The following is a 27392-nucleotide window of genomic DNA, read 5'->3' on the forward strand; positions in this document are numbered from 1 at the left end:
GTACAGGAGACAAAGAAGCGTATCTAACTAAAAAAGAAAGAGGCCTTTTACAATCTAAAATTGGACAAATACTTTGGATTGCAAGACAAAGTAGACCAGATGTGATAATTTATGCATCAAACCTGGCATCTTCTCTACAAAAGGCAAATATACAAACTCTAAATGAAGCAAACAAAATCATTAAGAATCTTAAGTCTGAAACTGTCACTTTGAAATTAAAAAAACTTGGAAATGATAATGCGATTAGACTTCTAGTGTCTAGTGATTCTTCACTATGTAATTTATCTGAAGAGGCACACAAGGAGGACATTTCATTGTGCTTGTTGGTGAAAATGGACTTTTCTCGTCTATTACTTGGCAATCAAAAAAAAAATGAAGAGTTGCAAGAAGCACTCTAGCAGCAGAAACACTGGCAATGGCAGATGCTATTGACAGTGGTATTTTTGTAGCATCACTGTATACAGAGCTTATGTCTGGTAAAGCTGATCCAACTCGACTGCCAATAACTTGCTTAACAGAAAAAAGTAAAATAACAATTGGAATTAGCAGTATTCAAGAATTAATTCAAATGCACAAAATAGTATCGGTCAAATGGATTGAAACAAAAAATCAACTTGCTGATTGCTTGACCAAAAAAGGAGATTCATGCCATGAAGTCAGGGCACTTCAAGATGATGTCTTAGGGAACAGGTGTTTGGATGAGTAACTTTCAAAAGCCGGTTTTGTAAATAGTGTATATAGACTTATGTGGATTTATATATATTTATGTGTTCATAGGAATTGAACATCTGCATGTTATCGACAATTTTATTGAACAGTTAGTTCCTTCAAAAAGAAAGAAGGGGAGTTTGTTAAGTTCCTTTTATTAGCATGTTCCTTATTTCTGGTGTTTAGCTAGGCCTGCGGGAAGCGGGAATCATTTGTGCCTTGAATGAGGAGATCGAGCGGGCTCCCGAATACAACGACGAAGCAGACAACTACTTGGTGAGTCTTATATATAGCTAACATTGAATTCACAGCAATATCTCTATTAACCCCAGGTAAGATAGTACCTGCAAGCTCTTCATTTAAACTAGATGAGATAGTGAATGCAAGCTCTCCATTTACCCCAGGTGAGTGCATTAAATCCAAGTAAGATACCACATGCAAGCTCTCCTTTAACCCCAGGTGAGATAGTGATTGCAAGCTCTCAATTAACCCCAGCTGAGGTAGTACCTGCAAGCTCTCCATTAACCCCAGTTGAGATAGTGCATGCAAGCTCCTTTTTAACACCAGGTGATATACACTTGATAAATTTCGTTTTGATATCTATCTGTTATAATGTCCTATGAAAAAGTTCCTACTGGATATAGAATTATAGAGATGTTTTACATTAGAAACTATTAGATATCCTTTACCTATATACATGTATCTGTCTTTCCGTCTGTCAACACTTCACACAATAACTCAAATTTGATTTAACCAATTCTCATGCAATTTTAACACAACATTAGGATTGATGGGAGAAAGCTTCATTTTGATGTTTAAATGAATAATCAATCAATATATTGCTAAATTTGATGTTTAAATGAATAATCAATCAATATATTGCTAAATTTGATGTTTAAATGAATAATCAATCAAGAGTGCTAAATGCTCAAGATAAAAAAAGTGTTAATGGCCAATTAGAATAAAATAAGTATAATATTAATAATAAATAATGATCAAATAATAAAAATTATTAACAGAACTATCAACATCATTATAAAAATAAAATACATATAATGATTGTACATTTAAACTTTTACGAAACAACACAATTAAAAAAAATTACGTTTTCCATAAAATTTGACCAATTTAAGTGTTTATAAATATTTACACAGATAACAACGAGAAAACTAAGTATAAATGACCTAGATCAAAGAGTCTGAGCGATGTTTGCTGTTAATAAAACACAAGTTGAGTAAAATGTCATTTATTCAGAAATTAATTTAAAATGCAACTTACATCTTAACAATTATAATAGTACTGCATAAATGACAATGAATTTAATAAGCAAAGGTGGGGTTGAAAAAGTGCCACACCCCAACATAATAAACAAACATCATAAAAATTACAAAAATAAAAGTGATTTGAAAAAAAAATTAACTCACCAACATATACAAAGTATAAAACACTACTAAGAATATTGTCATTAATTGATGTTTAAAGAAAAATAAATGTTTTATATAAAAATGCTTAAAAGGGAGGGAATTGGGAGGGTTTTCAGTTAAAATTCATAAACGATCTTTTCTCTCTCCATGTAGAAATATGATATTAATTACCAATCTCAAGAACTGACCAATCAGATAATGTAATTAACAAAGAAATTCCTTCTTACACACATGGCATTATGAAAATCAATATTATCGGAAATTCCAGCCAAAAAGTCTTTTATTAACAATAAATGTTATTTTGTCAGCTAATGTTCCTAGACACAGATAACAACGAGAAAACTAAGTATAAATGACCTAGATCAAAGAGTCTGAGCTATGTTTGCTGTTAATAAAACACAAGTTGAGTAAAATGTAATTTATTCAGAAATTAATTTAAAATGCAACTTACATCTTAACAATTATAATAGTACTGCATAAATGACAATGACTTTAATAAGCAAAGGTGGGGTTGAAAAAGTGCCACAAATCCCCAGAGTCGTATATAATGTTGAAAAGCGTTTGACTTCCATCTACCCATTTTTTGGATCAAGGCTAAAGGCACACCTCTGGCAGCTGCAGATGTTGCAGCTCCAATTCTGAAACTGACCTTTCTAAAAATTTGTGTCTAAACCTACGAAATTTAGCAAACTTTTTAATGAAGAATTGAAATAAATATCCGAAACAGGTTTTCCACATTTAAATAGAAATAAAGGACCATGTGGACAATTATGTAACCTTAGATATTCCTCAATAGCTTTAACAGGACATAGCTAATTGTCAGGTTGTCTAGCTGTAGATAATGTCTTACTTTGCAGATTACTATGTTTGTAAAACTTCATAGTAATTGTCATATTGCTCACATGACCATTTACTCTTCAAACTTTATATCTTCCCTTTGATTTACTCTATAGAATTCAGACTCAGTTTTAACTGCAATTTCTCCAAATGTAAGAAACAAAAATAAGCTGTAGACATCATAGCCTTTAACAAAACTTGATTATAAATGCCAACTATTATTTTTGTCGAGCCTGCGACTTTTGTCGCAGAAAGCTCGACATAGGGATAGTGATCAGGCGGCGGCGGCGTTAGCTAACTTCTTAAAAGCTTTATATTTTAGAAGCTAGAAGACCTGGATGCTTCATACTTTGTATATAGATGCCTTATGTTACGAAGTTTCCGTCTGTCATATGTCCATTGTCCTTGACCTCATTTTCATGGTTCAGTGACTACTTGAAAAAAAGTCAACATTTTTTGAAATGTTAATTTCTTTCTTATTATGAGTAATAGGATAACTATATTTAGTATGTGCGTACCTTGCAAGGTCCTCATGCCCGTCAGACAATTTTCATTTGACCTCGACCTCATTTCATGGATCAGTGAACAAGGTTAAGTTTTCGTGGTCAAGTCCATATATCAGATACTATAAGCAGTAGGTCTACTATATTTGGTATATGGAATGATTGAAAGGTGTACATGTCCAACTGGTAGGTGTCATCTGACCTTGACCTCATTTTCATGGTTCAGTGGTCAAAGTTAAGTTTTTGAGTTTTGGTCTTTTTTTCTAATACTATATGCAATATGTCAACTATATTTAGTATGTGCGTACCTTGCAAGGTCCTCATGCCCGTCAGACAATTTTCATTTGTCCTCGACCTCATTTCATGGATCAGTGAACAAGGTTAAGTTTTCGTGGTCAAGTCCATATATCAGATACTATAAGCAGTAGGGCTACTATATTTGGTATATGGAATGATTGTACGGTGTACATGTCCAACAGGTAGGTGTCATCTGACCTTGACCTCATTTTCACGGTTCAGTGGTCAAAGTTAAGTTTTTGAGTTTTGGTCTTTTTTTTCTAATACTATATGCCATAGGTCAACTATATTGTTACAATTTATGACAAAAATCAGTAAAGACCCATCGAAACAACATCTGATACACAAATTTAATAATACTTTTAGATATTTGGATGATATTTTGGCTCTCAATAATGACGACTTCAGTATGTATACTAAAGAAATTTATCCTGTTGAACTAACTTTAAATAAAGCTAATACTAACAATGACCACTGCCCTTTCCTCGATCTTGATATCTATATCAACGGAAAGCTTAATACTAAAATATATGATAAAAGAGATGATTTTTCATTTCCTATCGTTAATTATCCATTTTTAGATGGTGACGTTCCCTTGTCACCATCTTACGGTGTTTATATATCTCAACTTGTACGATTCGCTCGTGTATGTAACAATGTTTTAGATTTTAACGAGAGAAATTTATGTATTACTGAAAAATTATTACACCAGGGTTTTCGATATCACAAACTAGTCAAAACATTTACTAAATTTTATCATCGGTATAAGGACATCATTCGTAAATATAGCTCAACATGCAGACTTCTTATACGTTCAGGTATTTCACATCCAATTTTTTATGGAAATATTTTTTATAAAGCACAAAAATGTCAGTATTCACCTCTGAAACTAACAAAACCTCTAAATAGACTTATTAAGAAGAGATATAGTTACGATACTGTTGTCAGGTCATTAAAGATTGCATATTTTGGCGTTAATATTGATTCACTTATAGGGTCTTTGCATCGGCACTAAACACATTTATTTAAAAACCAGTTGTTGGCATGACACGGGTTATGTTCTTCTCATATATGTTATGATGGTATGATACTAAACCCCTAACGGGAAGGATTGTGCCTGATATTCATATGAATAAGACATAATCTTTCAATCAGTTTAATTGAAGTCTGGAGCTGGCATGTCAGTTAACTGCTAGTAGTCTGTTGTTATTTATGTATTATTGTCATTTTGTTCATTTTCTTTGGTAACATCTTCTGACATCAGACTCGGACTTCTCTTGAACTGAATTTTAATGTGCGTATTGTTATGCGTTTACTTTTCTACATTGGCTAGAGGTATAGGGGGAGGGTTGAGATCTCATAAACATGTTTAACCCCGCCGCATTTTTGCGCCTGTCCCAAGTCAGGAGCCTCTAGCCTTTGTTAGTCTTGTATTATTTTTAATTTTAGTTTCTTGTGTACAATTTGGAGTTTAGTATGGCGTTCATTATCACTGAACTAGTATATATATTTGTTTAGGGGCCAGCTGAAGGACGCCTCCGGGTGCGGGAATTTCTCGCTGCATTGAAGACCTGTTGGTGGCCTTCTGCTGTTGTCTGTTCTGTGGTCGGGTTGTTGTCTCTTTGACACATTCCCCATTTCCATTCTCAATTTTATTAGTATGTGCGTACCTTGCAAGGTCTTCATGCCCGTCAGACAATTTTCATTTGTCCTCGACCTCATTTCATGGATCAGTGAACAAGGTTAAGTTTCCGTGGTCAAGTCCATATATCAGATACTATAAGCAGTAGGGCTACTATATTTGGTATATGGAATGATTGTACGGTGTACATGTCCAACTGGTAGGTGTCATCTGACCTTGACCTCATTTTCATGGTTCAGTGGTCAAAGTTAAGTTTTTGAGTTTTGGTCTTTTTTTCTAATACTATATGCAATAGGTCAACTATATTTGGTGTATGGAAATATTTCATGATGTACATGTCAGTCTCGCAGGTTTTATTTGACCTTGACCTCATTTCCACGGTTCATTTCTCAGTGTTTAGTTTTTGTGTTTTGGTCTGTTTTTCTTCAACTATAAGCAATAGATCAACTATATTTGTTGTATGGAAGGATTGTAAGGTGTATATGTCTGTCTGGCAGGTATCATCTGACCTTGACCTCATTTTCATGGTTCATTGGTCAATATTTAGTTTTCTTGGTTAAGTCTGTTTCTTAGAAACTATAAGCAATAGGTCAACTATGTTTGGTTTATTGAATGATTGTAAGGTGTACATGTATTTCTCGTTTGGTTTATCTGACCTTGACCTCATTTTCTTGGATCATGTTAAGTTTATGTGTTACTTGTAGTAAAGCTTTATATTTAGGACTATCAACATAAAATCAATGGTTAGTAAAGAAGGCGAGACATTTCAGTGTGTGCACTCTTGTTGGTAAAGCCTTAACTAATTTTACAAGAATATCATAGGTTATTGGCAACCGTTTATCAACAGAATGTCTCAACTGTTTTGTACCTTTCAACATCTTTTTAATAAAAAATGTGTCTGTTGGATCCTGTAAGAAATTAATTGTATGTATAAAACTGATGGCTGATATTTATGACGCAATTGTAGGTGGTTTATAATTTTGAATAAACAAATGTGAAATAAAATGAGCAACCATGACATGAGTAGATGGAAGTACAATAACTCCTGGAAAAAATTTCTGACAAAAATTTGAATACACACTAAACATTCTATTATATGATGACACAGTAGCGTCAGATAATGATGCACTAACAAACTTATCAGTCATAGATGCAAAAATTGAGGTGGAATGGCCACATGAGATGGACTTAACCAAGGAGCATTCTGATGAGCTTCCTGAAATGAAAAACGAGACAACAAGTCACAAATAACGTTTGTTTTCCAAGGAATATATTTGGCTCTAAAATAGATGTTGTACTTTAATGCAGCTAGCACTAATCTTCGAATCAATTTCATAATATTCTTTTCCGGAGATGATGTTTTATTTATAATTTCAGCAACAGCTGAATTATTTGTTAAAAACAGTATGTTATGATTTGCCAGTAGAGGGCCCCATATATCAATAGCTAACACAATCGGGGAAAAGTTCTTTCACTGTAATGTGTAATTCGACTAAATCCGGTGGCCATTCACCTGAAAACCATTTGCTGCCAAAAACTGCAGCAAAACCACCATATTTACCTGCAGCATCAGAAAAAAGTTTTAAAAAATCCGATGAAACCCATTCTTTGAATAAAAAACAAGATTTACCATTGTAAAATTGTACCATAACTTCAGATCTAATCTTGCATCAGAATTAGGATTGATTCTATAATGATGAGATGTATGGCCTATAGTCAGGTCAAAAATCCTGCGTAAAAAGGATTATCCAAGTATGATAACTCCACATGCAAAATTTAAAAGACCAAATAAGGATTGCAATTCTCTTTAGTGAGATACGGCGTTTACATTTGTATTTACTCAATAATTGCAAATTTTTTTCAATTTTTTCCATAGGTAAACGAGCTACCATCTGTGTAGAATCAATTTCAATACCGTAGATAATAATGCAAGTAGTAGGGAGTTGTGTTTTGTCTGATGTGATGTGTACCCCCAATTTATCGGCAAGACAAAGAACAGTTTGTAGTGCTCTATAGCATTCATTTGAGCCAGATTTTCTGACAAAGGAAAAATCCTCTAACAAGTGTGATACCCCATAAATTTGAAATTTGACGTTTAAAATCCAGTGGAGGGCTGTAGAAAAAGACTCGAACAGCTGACACGAGGAAGAAGCCCCCATGGGCAGGGAGACATCATAATAAAATTGTTTGTCCCAATGAAAACCTAATAGATGATGATCTTTTTTAGCAATTGGAATTAAGCGAAATGCATGCTCAATATCTGTTTTGGACATTAGACAGTTTGATCCATAAGATTGGACTAAATCTAAAACTGTACGTCTCAATGTTTTGGTATTGTACAGCCGAAAATTCTGGGGAAATACCAGAGTTTACAGAGTCACCGTTAGGATACGACAAATCATGTATTAATCGATAACAATTGGGTTCCTTTTTTGGAACTAAATCCAAAGGGGAGCATACAAAAAGAGGGAGCTTTGTAAAAGGACCCTTAACTCTACCTGCTTCAATCTCTTTATTCAGTTTTAATTGCACAACATGATAATTCTCCCTTGCACTTTTGTGATTTGGAGGAAAAATCTCTTTATTTAGGGATGTAGAAAAACAAGAATTGATCGAAAATCCAAAAGAAAAACCATGAATCAATTTATCTTTCAACTCGGTTTCAAATTTCAAATGTGACGTCACTTTGTGCGTTGGGGCTTTAGCTAACTCGGCTGTGTATTTTTTATGTGTTGGATTAAGTTGTTTTATGTAATGTATCCGTTTTTATTCTGTAGTTAGTCCCCACTTTGGTTTTATCATGTATATCTATTATATAGTCATGTTATAATTTACTTTCTTCAAAATTATAAATTATTCTAAATTATAAGGATGTTCTTGTACCAGGCAGAAAATCCTGGCCGTGTTAGGCGCAACTTTTTGGAAGTTTTAGTCCTCGGTGCTCTTCAGCTTTGTACTTGTTTTGGCTTTCAAACTTTTTTCATCTGAGCGTCACTGGTTGGTCTTGTGTGGACGAGACGCACGTCTTGCGTATTGAATTTTAAGCCTAGTACCTTTTGTTAGCTATTATTCGTGTGTTTCTTTGTCCTATATGTTCTCCCATTTATTTGTATTGTGGTCCTGTCATGTGATGTTGTCGTTTTGGTGTTGTGTTTGACGTTGCCATGAAAGCGGGAGGTTTGGCATGCCACAAAACCAGGTTCAACCCACCATTTTTTTCTACCAAGTCAGGAAAATGGCCATTGTTATATTATAGTTCGTTTCTGTGTGTGTTACATTTTAATGTTGTGTTTTTGTTGTGTCGTTGTTCTCCTCTTATATTTGATGCATTTCCCTCAGTTTTAGTTTGTAACCCGGATTTGTTTTTATCTCTATCGATTTATTAGTTTTCGAACAGCGGTATACTACTGTTGCCTTTATTCATAACCTGCTAAAAATGTTTCAAATGTTCAACCTTTATTGGTGTTGGAAGTTTTGACAAAGGTTGCATGTGTTTTTACGACCGCATTGGTCGTCGTCGACTTAACTTTAGTTTAAGTGAATGGATCTCTATGAAATTTTACCATAAGGTTTAATTCCACAAAAGGAAGGTTGGGGTTGATTCTGGGGGTTATGGTACCAACAGTTAAGGAATAAAGGGCCAAAAAGGGGCCAAAAATAAGCATTTTTGTAACTTCCAGACACTTGTGTGTTAGTGTATGGATCTCTCCTCTGACATTGTACCACAAGGTTCCATATGACAAAGGGAATGCTGGGATTGATTTTGGGGGTAATTGCCTCAAAATTTTAGGAATTAGGGGCCAAAAAAGGGGGAAAAAACAAGCATTTTTCTTCTTTCATGACAATTACTTGTGTTCAAGTGTATGGATCTCTCTGAAATTGTATTGCAAGGTACCATACCACAAAGGGAAGGCTGGGATTTATTTTGGGGGTAATTGCTTCACAATTTTAGGAATTAGGGGCAAAAAGGGGCAAAAAACAAGCATTTTTCTAGTTTCAGGACAATAACTTGTGTGTAAGTGTATGGATCTTTATGAAATTGTACTACAAGGTTCCATATCACAAAGGGAAAGCTGGGATTGAGTTTGGGGGTGATGAATCGTAAGGGGGTTCAAAAATTTGGGGGAGGGATTTTTTTTTCTTTAAAATTTTCCATTTTAAATTGGTTATTTGTGATTTATATATAAAAGCAAATAATAATGATATGGTTTGAATAGGTAAATTAAAAATTTTTGATGCGTTTCCTCCAGTTTTAGTTTGTAACCCGGATTTGTTTTTATCTCTATCGATTTATGAGTTTCGAACAGCGGTTTACTACTGTTGCCTTTATTTAAGTTCTTATACCACATTCATTCTGTGTCAGAAACCTATGCTGTGTCAAATATTTAATCACAATCCAAATTCAGTGCTGTATCAAGCTTGAATGTTGTGTCCATACTTGCCCCAAATGTTCAGGGTTCGACCTCTGCGGTCGTATCAAGCTGCGCCCAGCGGAGCATTTTATTCTTTTTGCTCTGGACATGTAAGGGTACAGTGACTTTTGCTGCAGTGTACACATTGGTGTTTAAGTTTACAACACTTTGCTGTACATGCCCCTGATTTACAGAAGGCCCAGCAATAGCCGTTTGGGAATTGATATTGATGCTGGGCCTTCCTTTGAAAAGAATTTGGGCCCGAGTTTGATGTTTTAGCAAATGACTTCTTATTTCGACCCAAAAATTCAGTTTGTCTGTCAAATAAAGCTGCAGATCTCCAAAGTTCATCATTGATTTCATCCCATCTCAACCCTAAAATTTTCCTTATCTTTCTAAATTTTTCGTCATATAATTTAGCGACTTGGAAACCCAAGGACTTGCATAATGACTGTACATTAAAACCATACTTGATCAATGCTTTAGCAGACCTCAAATTCTTTTCAAGATATATTGATATAAATATATCAAAAGCGTTTGTCCATTGGTGAATACACAAAAGCTCTTTTTTAGGTTTCCTATTTGAAATTGTAATATTTAAATTTTCAAACAATGTTGATTCATTACATGTTTCATCATCAATATTAGAAGATAACAATAGAGCAAAATTTACATAATTGTCACACCAAACATCAGATTTCACCTTATTGCTGACATGGTAATCTAAAGGTATAGTGTGTCTCAACATTTGACATGCGTATGGATTTTCTTTATTTGAGTTACTTGAGTTTAGCAGCTCACCATCAGAAGGAGTGTTGAAATTAGGATCAGAGGAAATTGGTGGTTGAAAAACAGCTAACATTGGTCCCTGGGAGTCAGTAGTTGTCGAATTTTCTGGTTGTATAGATGACGACAGCATACCAGTTACGTCATTAATTGGGACTACAGTATTGTCTTTGATCAGTTGAATGCCAGAATTTTGGATTTTTACGAACAAGGCATCAGCAATGTCATTTGGGCTTGGAACAGATGACTGTTGGGTATTCGTTTCACGATCCAACTGATTTCCAGGAGCTTCTTGTCTGGCCTTGCGTCTCCGCACTGGTGGCCTGTATATTGGTGGTAACTCTTGACTTTGTTCCTCCACTAAATCTTGAACATACTCTGCCAGGTTTTGTGGAGCAGCATTTCTTCTTGTTTTGCTTTTCTGTTTTGGCTTTTTTGCTTTAAATACATAAACAAAAAATAAAAATAAAAATCCTGTAGTATCACAGATTTAAAGAATGTTACTATATATGTAATATTTTTAAACCAAAATGCTTGTCCAGCAAATTAAACATATTTGATATGATGATATATCTTATAAAATGTACTCATGTTTAAAATTAAGTTTGACTATTAAATGATATGCTAATTAATACTCCAAAACCAATTTTTGAAACCAACCAATATGTAAGTACTTCAATTGTACCAAAATCTATCCCTTTTGTGACACAACCATTATAGGGGAAGATGTGATTTATTCTCTGATTAAATAAACTCATAATATACTAACATAATAGTATATAAACCATGATTATGAATAAATAATCAATAAGTAAATATAAACAGAGACATATTATATTATATAACTCTGATATAAATGATCTAAATGATATAACCAATTGCAACTAAATAAAATATAAATAAGACATTTTTCATGTCACCAAGTGTCACAACCATATGCATATAAGCATTTTAAATTATAAAATTGATAAGGTGATGGAGTAATAATATGCAAATGATTCATAGATAACTAAATAATCGTAGTGTATGCTTCTTCTTCTTTGTATGTCCTTCCAATTAGGAACCATAAGTAATAACAATCATACACGGTATACGTAGTTTGCAACGCAAGTATGCTCGACACTACATGTACGTGAAAGGCTACCAACAGCAGCACGAACACTTCTAGCGTATATTTCCATACCTTCATCATTAAGATGAACTTTATCTTTTAATAATAAATCTAGGGTGTTCTTCCACAAACCCCTATGATGCCAGAAAGTCGCATTATCTCTTTGTTTTAGTAAACGCTGAAGTTCTTTGTTTACAATGTAAAGCTTACTGTTATAATTGGTTTCCGGTCTTTCGGAATACCTCGGGAGAAGTTGACCAATAACCACGTGGTTAACATGATAGCAATCAATTATATAATCGGCAAAAAACTCTGATATCTCTTGCTAATTTTACAGGCTCATTTTCAGACGATAAATCGTTGCCTCCAACCTGAAGAAAAACCGAATGTGGCGTATATTCTTCAATTATATGCATATATTGTTGCTTTTGAACACATTTATTACCGGGGCGAAGAGTCCCTCCGCCCAAACCAAAATATTCCACGTGAATATCGGTTCCGTCTAAACCTTAATTTTACCAATCTCGATCACAGTTTTCATGATTCTAAACGACGAATAAAAGAATTACCAAAAATTAAGGCACGCCGGACTATGGTTCAAAAGCAACTAATCTATTATAAAATCAATAAATTAAAATAAACCTTATAAAACATATAATAATAATAGTTAAGTTTCGCTTTTACCTCATAATCTGTGGATTCTTCGATAAATGTCTGGTAAGCCCTTTCTGCAGTACTTTTTCAGTTAAAATTCATAAACGATCTTTTCTCTCTCCCAAAACAAAGGCTTATGACCGCATGTCCGAACACATGTAGAAATATGATATTAATTACCAATCACAAGAACTGACCAATCAGATAATGTAATTAAATGATCATGCATTGAACATGCAGTCCTTGACCTCATGTTGATATACTTAACAAAGAAATTCCTTCTTACACGCATAGCATTATGAAAATCTATATTATCGGAAATTCCAGCCAAAAAGTCTTTTTTTTACAATATATGTTAATTTGTGAGTGAGTTGAATTCAAAGTCTCATAGTTTTATACAAATGCAAATCTCATGCATCTTCCATATAAATACATAGTGGTTAACCAATTTCACTACTGTCAAAAAATATACGAGCGAATTTGAAAAAAAGGAGGAATCCTTACTTTACAGATGTCCAACAACAGGCTCTCTGGAAAGCATAAATCTTTACTGTTCATTCGAATTCCAATGTTGCAACCAATAGTGCTAAAAAGAGAGTTTGAGATACAAATTAGATATCATAAAATATATCATAAAGTTAGGACTATCTTTAGACACCTAAATTGGTATCCTAAACTAAGGACAAATTCCTAGAAAAAAATCCTTGATTGCAACGTGTTTAACAAACCCATTTAGGACAAAAATATGTCCTTAGATGGTCTTAGAACTTTGTCTTAATCCTAAGACTGATTTGATAAACAGGCCCCTGGTATAAATCAGTAGTACTGTAATACAATAGATGCTTATTCAACCGTCTCACCTGCCTAATGCCATTTCAGTTTTGAAAAAACGGAAAATTTCATATTTATAGGTTTTTCAAAATGTCTCAAAATTATAATTTTTATCCTTTTAATTTAAAAACATGTATGTTGAAAATTTTAAAAAGGGTAGGCTTATTTTTTTTAGCTTTATCATTAGATTATGTAAGTGAAAATAATTGATCTCTAGCGTGTAAACAAAAAGCGTAAAATACATTGTGATATTTTGATATAAGATTGATATTTATAACATTTTATTTTTAAATCAGAAAAATCTTCAAATTTGAAATTATCCGTTCTTAATTAATTTCTCTGTTTACAAAAATAAATTTGCATGATTTAGGTGTCTTGAATTATATGCACTTCATATTAGATTAGTTTTTTTGAAAGAGAGGCAAAAAAGGGATGTTCAAACTCACAAGTCGAAAACAAACTGACAATGCTTTTGTTTTTTTTTTCAAACTTTGCATGGGTAGGAGTTATATTTTCCATTTTAATCAGATTTCATATTTTCAGAGATCATTTGGGTTTATAAAATACATAATCTATTCCTTCATATGGGAAAGCCAATAGTTGTGGATATAACATATGTATTTTGATTTTAAAAGAATAATTATGACAAAAGGGGTAAGTTCTGTAAGTAGATATAAGAAGATGTGGTATGAGTGCCAATGAGACAACTCTCCATCCAAGTCACAGTTTGTAAAAGTAAACCATTATAGGTCAAAGGACGGCCTTCAACACGGAGCCTTGGGTCACACCGAACAGCAAGCTATAAAGGGCCCCCAAAAATGACTAGTGTAAAACCATTCAAACAGGCAAAAACCAACGATCTAATCTATATAAAAACAAGAAACACTTATGAACCACATCAACAAACGACAACCACTGAACATCAGGTTCCTGACTTAGGACAGGTCCAAACAAATGCAGTAGGTTTAAACGTTTTAATAATTATGTTTGGCCCAGATCATTAAGTTCAATGTTTCAGGATAAAAAATGTTTTAAGTTAATTTAAAGAGATGTGAGAAAGTTAAATAGAACTTTTTTTGTCCAAGTTTTATTTTAAAGTCTTGAATTTTACATCCCAAATAGGCCAAAAATAGAGAATTTGTCAAAATTTGACAAAAATGATAGGACTTCAACCAAATTAAGGCATAGGAAACATAGAGAAGATGCGTCGACAAACTTAATATTCAAGTCAGATATGTAAAATGATATAATAAACATTACATGAAAAGATAATTTTGTCCACACATACGCTCTATGTTTCTTGTCCAACAAATTAACGGAAATTTACCCGTTTTTATTAAATTTTGGTGAAAAATCAAAATGAGTGCCAATTGTGACTTCATGAATTGATTGCAAGTAAGTAAATCAACAGAAAGACATATTTTCTATCTAGTCAATGTATTAGCTATAATTCATTGAAATATTGGTCTGTAAATCCTTATCTAAAATCATAGCTAGAAAAAGAAGACATATTAGGGCCTTTTCGAACCTACTCCTTTAATAAAATCTGAAAATCCAAAATTGTTCCTTTTCCCCAAACTTCATGCTACACAAGTGATATTAATGTAGCCACATGGTTTCCAAATATATCTGTTGTACATAGTTAAAACTAATTTTTGCTAGTTTATACTTTGGTTGAAGTATTTAAGTTGTTCATTTGTGAATTCACAGTTTCTAGTTGAACATTTTGTAAGATAGGAGTAATATCTTTCAGTATTTTTAATTATTTTAGTATTTATTCTATGAAAACAACCAATATCTGATGTTTATATGGAAGCTTAAACATTCTTTTTTTTCAATTGAGATCAACTGAACTGTTTTTGCTTAAGCAGACTGGACATCAGAGGCAAAAGGTGAAATTTGACAAATCTGGAAATTAATAATTTATTTACAATTTCCTCATATTTGACTGCAAATCGTGTTTGAAACCTAAAAATACCACCAAATATGTCCACTACTACAATAATTATTAGAAAACATCAAATTAACAGTTTATCATTATATTTCTGGTGTTTGTTAATTGAAAAAGTTTTTTTTGCTTTTGCCAATATTTCATAGGGTAGGGGGTTTATATTTTAATTGTCAGAATAGTTGTCAACAATGAAGATAAAAAACCTGACAACATTTTGAAAGCTATGAAGCAGGCTTTCATTTGATACCATACTTGAATATGTACTAAACTCTTTCATATTGGTAGAACTCATCAAATGTATGGTGTTGTATTCCCAGTACCTTTTGTAGGCCATCTTAAATTGGGTGGCCATATTGGATTTTTTTTTTCGTGGCTCCCTATCCAAAAATGTTCATTAGCATCAAAACTGACACTGCAAAATTTCATGCTTTTACCATAAATTGATCAAATGTTCTGATATCCACTGGACTATCAACTGAGTACCAAAACTACAGTGAGCCCTCAAATGAGTACCCAAACTAATATGATTCCTCAACGAGGGTAAACAGGTCTGTTTTGACCTTATTTGTGTTATACAGGCAAGGCATTTCAGCATGTGAAATATTGTTTGTGTTTTGAGTTGCTATTTCATTTATATATACCCTGCATCTTCGGTGTGAAAAATAGAAATAATTGATTTATGATTATAGATATCCTGTCACCAACTAAGCTCAGCAGACAAGCATCAATATCTGGCTTGTTAGACAAAGAATGTCAAATTCCTGACCCATGGGAGAACTTACAGAAACTTGTTATACAGATTGGTCACCATCTAGGATGGGATATTGATAAACTATTTTTTAGTCAAACAAGGTACAGTACTGAGACTTTGCGTATTTTGTGTTGCTGAAAGTTGCAGAATGTAGGACATAACCATTTGCATGCTAAATAAGTAACATTAAAGGCTAAAACTATTTGTATAAATCTTTATATTTCAGAAGGTTTATAGATGCTTTATGCTCTCAGGTTTGTTTCTGGCATATGGGCTCAGAACACAGTTATTTGGAAGTGCATTTTTAGACCAAAAACACAAATTAAATGAATCACGCCTGCTCTATTCAAAAAAAATTCGTAAAGGTTCCGCGGAACCCAGTGTCTCGCCTACTTTTGCTGTTAATCGCAGGCTCAACAAAAATGAGGAAAAAAATTAATAAAAATATTCCTCTATATACTATCTTTTGATTGTAAGTAGCTTCTGTCCAAGTTTGGTAAAAATCCAGTATAGTTTATGAATCTTATAAATGTTTTAAAAACTTAAACTGCAGACTGTATGTAATGTTAACTGGAAGAAAAACTAAGTCCATTTATAAGTAAAATACGGAAAAAATGGAACAAAATTTTAACAAAATTTCCTTCTAGATACTAGCTTTAAATCATAAACAAGCTTCTGTCCAAGTTTGGTACAAACCCAGGATAGTTTAAGAAAGTTGTTAAAATTTTAAAAACTTAAACCACAGAGTGAATGTAATGTTAACTGGCAGAAAAACTAAGTCCATTTATAAGTAAAATACGGAAAAAATGGAATTTTTTTTTTACAAAATTTACTTCTGGATACTATCTTATGATCATAAACAAGCTTCTATCCAAGTTTGGTAGAAATCCAGGATAGTTTAAAAAAGTTATTAAAATTTCAAAAACTTTAACCACAGAGTGAATGTAATGTTTTCTGGCAGAAAAACTAAGTCCATTTATAAGTAAAATACGGAAAAAATGGAATTTTTTTTTTACAAAATTTACTTCTGGATACTATCTTATGATCATAAACAAGCTTCTGTCCAAGTTTGGTAGAAATCCAGGATAGTTTAAGAAAGTTATTAAAATTTCAAAAACTTTAACCACAGAGTGAATGTAATGTTTCCTGGCAGAAAAACTAAGTCCATTTATAAGTAAAATACGGAAAAAATGGAATTTTTTTTTTACAAAATTTACTTTTGAATATTATCTGATGATCATAAACAAGCTTCTGTCCAAGTTTGGTAGAAATCCAGGTTAGTTTAAGAAAGTTATTAAAATTTCAAAAACTTTAACCACAGAGTAAATATTTTTGGACGCCGCCGACGACGACACCGACGGAATGTAGGATCGCTATGTCTCGCTTTTTCGACAAAAGTCAAAGGCTCGACAAAAAAGATTTTTATACGACCGCAAAAAAATTTTTGTGGTCGTATATTGGTATGACGTTGGCGTCGTCGTCGTCGTCGTCGTCGTCCGGCGTCGTCGTCGTCGTCCGGCGTCGTCCTGCGTCGTCCGAAGACACATTGGTTTTCGCACTCTAACTTTAGTTTAAGTGAATGGATCTCTATGAAATTTTACCACAAGGTTCAATACCACAAAAGGAAGGTTGGGATTGATTTTGGGGGTTATGGTACCAACAGTAAAGGAATTAGGGGCCAAAAATAAGCATTTTTGTAACTTCCAGACATAACTTGTGTGTTAGTGTATGGATCTCTCTGACATTGTACCACAAGGTTCCATATCACAAAAGGAATGCTGGGATTGATTTTGGGGGTAATAGCCTCAAAATTTTAGGAATTAGGGGCCAAAAAAGGGGCAAAATGCAAGCATTTTTCTAGTTTTATGACAATAACTTGTGTGTAAGTGTATGGATCTTTCTGAAATTGTACTACAAGGTTCCATATCATAAAGGGAAAGCTGGAATTGAGTTTGGGGGTAATTGCCGAAACATTTAGGAATTGGGGGCCAAAAAGGGGCCAAAAATAAGCATTTTTCTAGTTTCCAGACAATAACTTGTGTTCAAGTGTATGGATCTCTCTGAAATTGTACTGCAAGGTACCATACCACAAAGGGAAGGCTGGGATTGATGATGGGGGTAATTGCCTCAATATTTTAGGAATTAGGGGCCAAAAAGGGGCAAAAAACAAGCATTTTTCTAGTTTCAGGACAATAACTTGTGTGTAAGTGTATGGATCTCTCTGAAATTGTACTGTAAGGTACCATACCACAAAGGGAAGACTGGGATTGATGATGGGGGTAACTGCCTCAATATTTTAGGAATTTGGGGCCAAAAAGGGGCCAAAAAACACATTTTTCTAGTTTCCAGACAATAACTTGTGTTCAAGTGTATGAATCTCTCTGAAATTGTACTGCAAGGTACCATACCACAAAGGAAAGGTTGGGATTGAGTTTGGGGGTGATGAATCATAAGGGGGTTCCAAAAATTTGGGGGGGGATTTTTTTTTTTTTCCTTTTTTTTTCTTTTTTTCCTTTTTTTTTTCTTTTAAAATTTTCCATTTTAAGTTGGTTATTTCTGATTTATATTTAAAAGCAAATAATAATGATATGGTAGGAGATACACACCAAACAGGATGTGTAAATTATTATATAATAAGTATTGTGCAATAGCAAGAAATTTTTAATTGCACAGTATTGCACAATAGCAAGAAATCTTCAATTGCACAGTATTGCGCAATAGCAAGAAATCTTCAATTGCACAGTATTGCGCAATAGCAAGAAATATCCAATAGCACAATATTGCGCAATAGCAAGAAATTGTCAATTGTACAGTATTGCGCAATAGCAAGAAATATTTAATTGCACAGTATTGTGCAAAAGAAGATACTTTGTATAAATTGCTTATTTCTTGACCAATTTCAATGGGGTTTTATTCTTGAATTCTTGGGGTTCTTTAATATGCTGAATCTAACCCTGTATTTAGTTTTTGGATTTTGGGCCCCGTTTTTAAATTGGTCCACATTGAGGTCCAAAGGGTCCAAAATTAAACTTTGTTTGATTTCATCAAAAATTGAATTATTGGGGTTCTTTGATATGCCGAATCTAACCGTGTATTTAGATTCTTAATTTTTGGTTCCGTTTTCAAATTGGTCTACATTAAGGTCCAAAGGGTCCAAAATTAAACTTAGTTTGATTTTAACAAAAATTGAATTCTTAGGGTTCTTTGATATGCTGAATCTAAACATGTATTTAGATTTTTGATTTTTGGGCCCCGTTATCAACTTTGTCCACATTGAGGTCAAAAGGGTCCAAAATTAAACTTTGTTTGATTTCATCAAAAATTGAATTATTGGGGTTCTTTGATATGTCTAATCTAACTGTGTATTTAGATTCTTAATTTTTGGTTCTGTTTTCAAATTGGTCTACATTAAGGTCCAAAGGGTCCAATATTAAACTTAGTTTGTTTTTAACAAAAATTGAATTCTTAGGGTTCTTTGATATGCTGAATGTAAACATGTATTTAGATTTTTGATTATGGGCCCAGTTTTCAAGTTGGTCCAAATCGGGGTCCAAAATTAAACTTTGTTTGATTTCAACAAAAATTGAATATATGGGGTTCTTTGATATGCTGAATCTAACCATGTATTTAGATTTTTGATTTTTGGGCCCCGTTATCAACTTTGTCCACATTGAGGTCAAAAGGGTCCAAAATGAAACTTTGTTTGATTTCATCAAAAATTGAATTCTTGGGGTTCTTTGATATGCTGAATCTAACCATGTATTTAGATTTTGGATATTGGACCATAATAGGTGAATGTCCAATTTAAAATTTTTAAATTCTTAGACCACATTCATTCTGTGTCAGAAACCTATGCTGTGTCAAATATTTAATCACAATCCAAATGCAAAGCTGTATCAAGCTTGGATGTTGTGTCCATACTTGCCCCAACTGTTCAGGGTTCGACCTCTGCGGTCGTATCAAGCTGCGCCCTGCGGAGCATTTTATTACAGTTTAGTGTACTACTCTTTGGACAAATTAAATCAAAATTATAGAAAAGTCTAGCAGCTCTTTCTCAAAATATGGACAATTTTATGTTGAGGAGGTCCATAATTCAGTTTGACAGCTTCAGATATACTAATTTTTTACCTTTTTAAACTGGACCAGATTACTACTCTACCTGAAAATTCATGCCCCATTTTAAACAAAATATAAAGAAAAAAATTTAGAAGGTGTATAAAAAAAATTAGCAAGTTATACACTGTCCACACTAGCACTCTATTTGTAGACAACGACAAAGACAACGACAATCAAAGGACAATAACTGTGCCCCCAGACCATATCCTCATGTTCATAGTTAAGCAACTGCTCAAAAAATACAGTTTTTAACTCTTGATTTTCTCACTTATGAGCTATATAATTACTTTATTCTGTATATTGAATCATTGCAAGTTGTACATATAGAAATAAGCAGATATGGTATGATTGCCAATGAAAACAGATATCCAACATGGTCCAAAAGATGTAGATGTAGATATCTGTTAGGAGTTTACATGGATCATATCTAAATTTGGATGCTCTGTTAAACACATCACCAAAAAATGAATGATATGATATCCAGTTTGTGATCAGGTATTGCCAAACCTTCAAACCAAGTCTTTGTACTTATTAGGACTCTTATCGACGTCTGGTCTCTAATAGACATCCATTCCTCAAATCCAATTTGACGTCATAATAGAATAAGATTCCAAATTGAAAACTTATTCTATTCACCTCTTATCAATGTCTTTTTGCATTTCCAAATCAATTTTTGAGTTCTTATCTGAGACCTTACATCTTTAAAAAAATTACTTGTTACAAATAAGATAAAAAGTTAATTAATTAAATTTATCAAAACTTTTATTGCATTATCTTATCATCAATGTAAACAGGTAATGATATCAATTTTAATTGACATACTAGTATTTCATCTGATCCTTTGCCATAACAATGACTCTACATATTGTTATTATATGGTCTGAGGATTTCAGTTATTTTTGTTAATTAAACTATTTCCTTGTCCCAAGTTGGGAACCTCTTCAGTAGTTGTCGTATGTTATATCTTTTATAATTATCTTTAGTTGGAGAATTTTTGGAAAATTGGCCCACTTCTTTATTCATTACTTTCAATTATTAGCTCAACATATTGTGTAAACAATTAATTTTTGGGGCCCTTTATAGCTTGCTGTTCGGTGTGAGCCAAGGCTCCGTGTTGAAGACCGTACTTTGACCTATAATGGTTTACTTTTATAAATTTTGACTTGGATGGAGAGTTGTCTCATTAGCACTCATACCACATCTTCTTATATCTATCAGTTGTGAAATACTGTATTCTGCCTCTGTAGATATCGTTCACTTATCTTTGTTGTTAAGTTGCTGTCTCCTTGATGATACTCACATCTGAAATATGAATATAATGGTTTACTTTTACAAATTGTGACTTGGACGGAGAGTTGTCTCATTGGCACTCATACCACATATTCTTATATCTATGAATATGAAAGGAAGGAAATAGATGAGGTAGATCTAGTGGATCAACATCTTCCCCACAAAACTTTAATTATAATTTACTGTCCGTGGTGTCATTTACCCATGCATTATATTTTAATTTGTTTTAGTTGATTCTTTGGGATGGGAAGTTTTTTCCTTTGTTGTTCATTTTCATATGTCAACTGAATCATTATGATTTGTTATGTATAAAAAATATATAAATAAAAAACCAATTAGTCTATTTAGGCAGCATTATACGAAATAAAACGATCTGTACAGAGAAAATAAATAAAGATCAAACTGAATATAAATGATAAAATTATATTGGACATCGCTTAATAGAAGAGGCACCACTAGATCAGATTTCGTTTTTGGTAATATATGACGTCACATTAGACGTCCATTTGAGTGTAATAATATAAGATCTTGATTTGAGAATGTTACGTCAGATTGAATGTTGATTTGTGAAATTTTACCATAAGGTTCAATACCACAAAAGGAAGGTTGGGATTGATTTTGGGGGTTATGGTACCAACAGTTAAGGAATTAGGGGCCAAAAAAGGACCAATAATAAGCATTTTTATACGACCGCAAAAAAATTTTTGTGGTCGTATATTGGTATGACGTTGGCGTCGTCGTCGTCGTCGTCTGGCGTCGTCCGGCGTCGTCCGAAGACACATTGGTTTTCGCACTCTAACTTTAGTTTAAGTGAATGGATCTCTATGAAATTTTACCACAAGGTTCAATACCACAAAAGGAAGGTTGGGATTGATTTTGGGGGTTATGGTACCAACAGTAAAGGAATTAGGGGCCAAAAAGGGGCCAAAAATAAGCATTTTTGTAACTTCCAGACATAACTTGTGTGTTAGTGTATGGATCTCTCTGACATTGTACCACAAGGTTCCATATCACAAAAGGAATGCTGGGATTGATTTTGGGGGTAATTGCCTCAAAATATTAGGAATTAGGGGCCCAAAAAGGGGCAAAAAAACAAGCATTTTTTCTAGTTTCATGACAATAACTTGTGTGTAAGTGCATGGATCTTTCTGAAATTGTACTACAAGGTTCCATATCACAAAGGAAAAGCTGGAATTGAGTTCGGGGGTAATTGCTGAAACGTTTAGGAATTGGGGGCCAAAAATAAGCATTTTTCTAGTTTCCAGACAATAACTTGTGTTCAAGTGTATGGATCTCTCTGAAATTGTACTGCAAGATACCATACCACAAAGGGAAGGCTGGGATTGATGATGGGGGTAATTGCCTCAATATTTTAGGAATTAGGGGCCAAAAAGGGGCAAAAAACAAGCATTTTTCTAGTTTCAGGACAATAACTTGGGTGTAAGTGTATGGATCTTTCTGATATTGTACCACAAGGTTCCATATCACAAAGGGAAAGCTGGGTTTGAGTTTGGGGGTAATTGCCCTAATTGTTTAGGAATTTGGGGCCAAAAAGGGGCCAAAAAACACATTTTTCTAGTTTCCAGACAATAACTTGTGTTCAAGTGTATGGATCTCTCTGAAATTGTACTGCAAGGTACCATACCACAAAGGGAAGGCTGGGATTGAGTTTGGGGGTGATGAATCATAAGGGGGTTCAAAAAATTTGGTGGGGTGGGATTTTTTTTTTTTCCCTTTTTTTTCTTTTTTTCCTTTTTTTTTTCTTTTAAAATTTTCCATTTTAAGTTGGTTATGTCTGATTTATATTTAAAAGCAAATAATAATGATATGGTAGGAGATACACACCAAACAGGATGTGTAAATTATTATATAATAAGTATTGTGCAATAGCAAGAAATTTTCAATTGCACAGTATTGCACAATAGCAAGAAATCTTCAATTGCACAGTATTGCGCAATAGCAAGAAATCTTCAATTGCACAGTATTGCGCAATAGCAAGAAATATCCAATAGCACAATATTGCGCAATAGCAAGAAATTGTCAATTGTACAGTATTGCGCAATAGCAAGAAATATTTAATTGCACAGTATTGTGCAAAAGAAGATACTTCGTATAAATTGCTTATTTCTTGACCAATTTCAATGGGGTTTTATTCTTGAATTCTTGGGGTTCTTTAATATGCTGAATCTAACCGTGTATTTAGTTTTTGGATTTTGGGCCCCGTTTTTAAATTGGTCCACATTGAGGTCCAAAGGGTCCAAAATTAAACTTTGTTTGATTTCATCAAAAATTGAATTATTGGGGTTCTTTGATATGCCGAATCTAACCGTGTATTTAGATTCTTAATTTTTGGTTCCGTTTTCAAATTGGTCTACATTAAGGTCCAAAGGGTCCAAAATTAAACTAAGTTTGATTTTAACAGAAATTGAATTCTTAGGGTTCTTTGATATGCTGAATCTAAACATGTATTTAGATTTTTGATTATGGGCCCAGTTTTCAAGTTGGTCTAAATCGGGGTCCAAAATTAAACTTTGTTTGATTTCAACAAAAATTGAATATATGGGGTTCTTTGATATGCTGAATCTAACCATGTATTTAGATTTTTGATTTTTGGGCCCCGTTATCAACTTTGTCCACATTGAGGTCAAAAGGGTCCAAAATTAAACTTTGTTTGATTTCATCAAAAATTGAATTCTTGGGGTTCTTTGATATGCTGAATCTAACCATGTATTTAGATTTTGGATATTGGACCATAATAGGTGAATGTCCAATTTAAAAGTTTTAAGTTCTTAGACCACATTCATTCTGTGTCAGAAACCTATGCTGTGTCAAATATTTAATCACAATCCAAATGCAAATCTGTATCAAGCTTGAATGTTGTGTCCATACTTGCCCCAACTGTTCAGGGTTCGACCTCTGCGGTCGTATCAAGCTGGGCCCTGCGGAGCATTTTATTGTAACTTCCAGACATAACTTGTGTGTTAGTGTATGGATCTCTCTGACATTGTACCACAAGGTTCCATATCACAAAGGGAATGCTTGGATTGATTTTGGGGGTAATTGCCTCAAAATTTTAGGAATTAGGGGCTAAAAAAGGGGCAAAAAACAAGCATTTTTCTAGTTTCATGACAATAACTTGTGTGTAAGTCTATGGATCTTTCTGAAATCGTACTACAAGGTTCTATATCACAAAGGGAAAGCTGGAATTAAGTTTGGGGGTAATTGCCCAAAATGATTAGGAATAAGGGGCCAAAAAGGGGCCAAAAATAAGCATTTTTCTAGTTTCCAGACAATAACTTGTGTTCAAGTGTATGGATCTCTCTGAAATTGTACTGCAAGGTTCCATATCACAAAGGGAATGTTTGGATTGATTTTGGGGGTAATTGCTTCAAAATTGTAGGAATTAGGGGCAAAAAACAAGCATTTTTCTAGTGTCATGACAATAACTTGTGTGTAAGTCTATGGATCTTTCTGAAATTGTACTACTAAGTTCCATATCACAAAGGGAAAGCTGGAATTGAGTTTGGGGGTAAATGCCCAAAACGTTTAAGAATAAGGGGCCAAAAGGGGGCCAAAAATAAGTATTTTTCTAGTTTCCAAACAATTACTTGTGTTCAAGTGTATGGATCTCTCTGAAATTATACTGCAAGGTACCATACCACAAAGGGAAGGCTGGGATTGATTTTGGGGGTAATTGCCCTAGATGTTTAGGAATATGGGGCCAAAACGGGGCAAAAAAACAAGCATTTTTCTAGTTTCCAGACAATAACTTTTGTTCAAGTGTATGGATCTCTATGAAATTGTACTGCAAGGTACCATACCACAAAGGGAAGGCTGGGGTTGAGTTTGGGGGTGATGAAACATAAGGGGGTTAAAAAAATTTGGGGGGGGGGAATTTTTTTTCTTTTTTTTTTCTTTAAAATTTTCCATTTTAAATTGGTTATTTCTGATTTATATATAAAAGCAAATAATAATGATATGGTTTGAATAGGTAAATTAAAACATTTTAAGTTCTTAGACCACATTCATTTTGTGTCAGAAACCTATGCTGTGTCAAATATTTAATCACAATCCAAATTCAGTGCTGTATCAAGCTTGAATGTTGTGTCCATACTTGCCCCAACTGTTCAGGGTTCGACCTCTGCGGTTGTATCAAGCTGCGCCCAGCGGAGCATTTTATTAAAAACTTGTAACGGTCAAGATCCTCACCCCAAAACCATATATATTCTCGTATGGGACAATAAAACAAATCAAATAAAATAAAAGGCGAGTCCCCTGGGGTCACCCCCACCCCATCCTGTTTGAGAACTTGTAAGCGGTCGAGATCCCCGCCCTAAACCATATATAATCTTGTATGGGACAATAAAACAAATCAAATGAAATTAAGGGGAAGTCCCCTGGGGTAACCCCCACCCCCTTTTTCAGCTCACCTGACCCGAAGGGTCAAGTGAGCTTTTCTCATCACTTGGCGTCCGTCGTCCGTCGTCCGTCGTCGTCGTCGTCGTCCGTCGTCGTTAGCTTTTTACAAAAATCTTCTCCTCTGAAACCACTGGGCCAAATTTAACTAAACTTGGCCACAATCATCATTAGGGTATCTAGTTAAAAAAAATGTGTCCGATGACCCCGCCAACCAACCAAGATGGCCGCCATGGCTTAAATTAGAACATAGGGGTAAAATGTAGATTTTGGCTTATATCTCTGAAACTAAAGCATTTAGAGGAAATCTGACAAGTGGTAAAACTGATTATTAGGTCAAGATCTATCTGCCCTGAAATTTTCAGACAAATCTGACAACCTGTTGTTGGGTTGCTGCCCCTGAATTGGTAATTTTAAGGAAATTTTGCAGTTTTTTGTTATTATCTTGAATATTATTATAGAGAGAGATAAACTGTAAACAGCAATAATGTTCAGCAAAGTAAGATCTACAAATAAGTTGTCATGACCAAAATTGTCAGTCGACCCCTTTAGGAGTTATTGCCCTTAATAATCAATTTTTAACAATTTTTCGTAAATTTTTGTTATCTTTTACAAAAATCTTCTTCTCTGAAACTACTGAGACAAATTTAACCATACTTGGCCATAATCATTATTAGGGTATATAGTTTAAAAAAAATGTCGGATGACCCCGCCAACCAACCAAGATGGCCGCCATGGGTAAAAATAGAACATAGGGGTAAAATGCAGTTTTTGGTTTATATCTCTGAAACTAAAGCATTTAGAGCAAATCTGACAGGTGCCAAAAATGTTCATCAGATTTAGATTTATCTGCCCTGAAATTTTCAGACAAATCCGACGACCCGTTGTTGGGTTGCTGCCCCTGTGTTAGTAATTTTACCAAAATTTTGCAGTTTTTTGTTATTATCTTAGATATCATTATAATATCTAATATCTAATACTATTAATTATGATTTTAACCTTATTTTACATGATTTCCAAAGCATCAGTAAATAGAGGTGAGCGACACAGGCTCTTGAGAGCCTCTAGTTTTGAAAACTTGTAAACGGTCAAGATCCCCACCCCGAAACTTTATATATTCTTGTAAGGGACAATAAAACAAATCAAATGAAATATAAGGCGAGTCCCCTGGGGTCACCCTAACCCCCTCCTGTTTAAGAACTTGTAAACAGTCGAAATCCCCACCCCTAAACCATATATATTCTTGTATGGGACAATAACACAAATCAAATGACTAGGGGAAGTCCAGGGGGTCACCCCCACCCCTTTTCTTTTTGAAAACTTGTAAACGGTCGAGATCCCCACCCCTTAACCATATATTTTCTTTAATAGGACAATAAAACAAATCAAATGAAATTAAGGGGAAGTCCCCTGGGGTAACCCCCAGCCCCCTTCTTTTTGAAAACTTGTAAACGGTCAAGATCCCCACCCCGAAACTTTATATATTCTTGTATGGGACAATAAAACAAATCAAATGCAATATAGGGGAAGTCCATGGGGGTAACCCCCGCCCACTTCTTTTTGATAACTTGTAAACAGTCGAGATCCCCACCCCTAAACCATATATATTCTTGAATAGGACAACAAAACAAATCAAATAAAATTGAGGGGAAGTCCCCTGGGG

The 27392-nt window shown here is 33.9% G+C and overlaps 1 protein-coding gene and 3 long non-coding RNA genes across 6 annotated transcripts in view; 1 reads left to right on the forward strand and 3 right to left on the reverse strand.

Moving 5' to 3' along the window:
* Nucleotides 1–27392, reverse strand: part of LOC127709752 (uncharacterized) — a 324446-nt gene that overhangs the window by 240371 nt on the left and 56683 nt on the right. The window lies entirely within an intron of this gene.
* LOC127709706 (integrator complex subunit 10-like) overlaps nucleotides 1–27392 on the forward strand; it is a 318221-nt gene that overhangs the window by 158224 nt on the left and 132605 nt on the right. The window contains exon 7 of the mRNA XM_052215364.1: nucleotides 15846–16008. Coding sequence (XP_052071324.1) covers nucleotides 15846–16008 — 163 coding nt within the window. The remainder of the gene's footprint in view (nucleotides 1–15845; nucleotides 16009–27392) is intronic.
* Nucleotides 1–27392, reverse strand: part of LOC127709758 (uncharacterized) — a 105410-nt gene that overhangs the window by 53389 nt on the left and 24629 nt on the right. The gene's annotated exons all lie outside the window — the stretch shown is intronic.
* On the reverse strand, nucleotides 10437–12617 carry LOC127709777 (uncharacterized). The gene is made up of 2 exons (XR_007985759.1): nucleotides 12405–12617; nucleotides 10437–11047 (listed from the first exon to the last, which is right to left on the reverse strand). It is a non-coding gene; the product is annotated as an uncharacterized LOC127709777 (long non-coding RNA).

This window comes from Mytilus californianus, unplaced genomic scaffold (assembly GCF_021869535.1).
Source record: "Mytilus californianus isolate M0D057914Y unplaced genomic scaffold, xbMytCali1.0.p SCAF_7, whole genome shotgun sequence".
Lineage (NCBI taxonomy): Eukaryota > Metazoa > Mollusca > Bivalvia > Mytilida > Mytilidae > Mytilus > Mytilus californianus.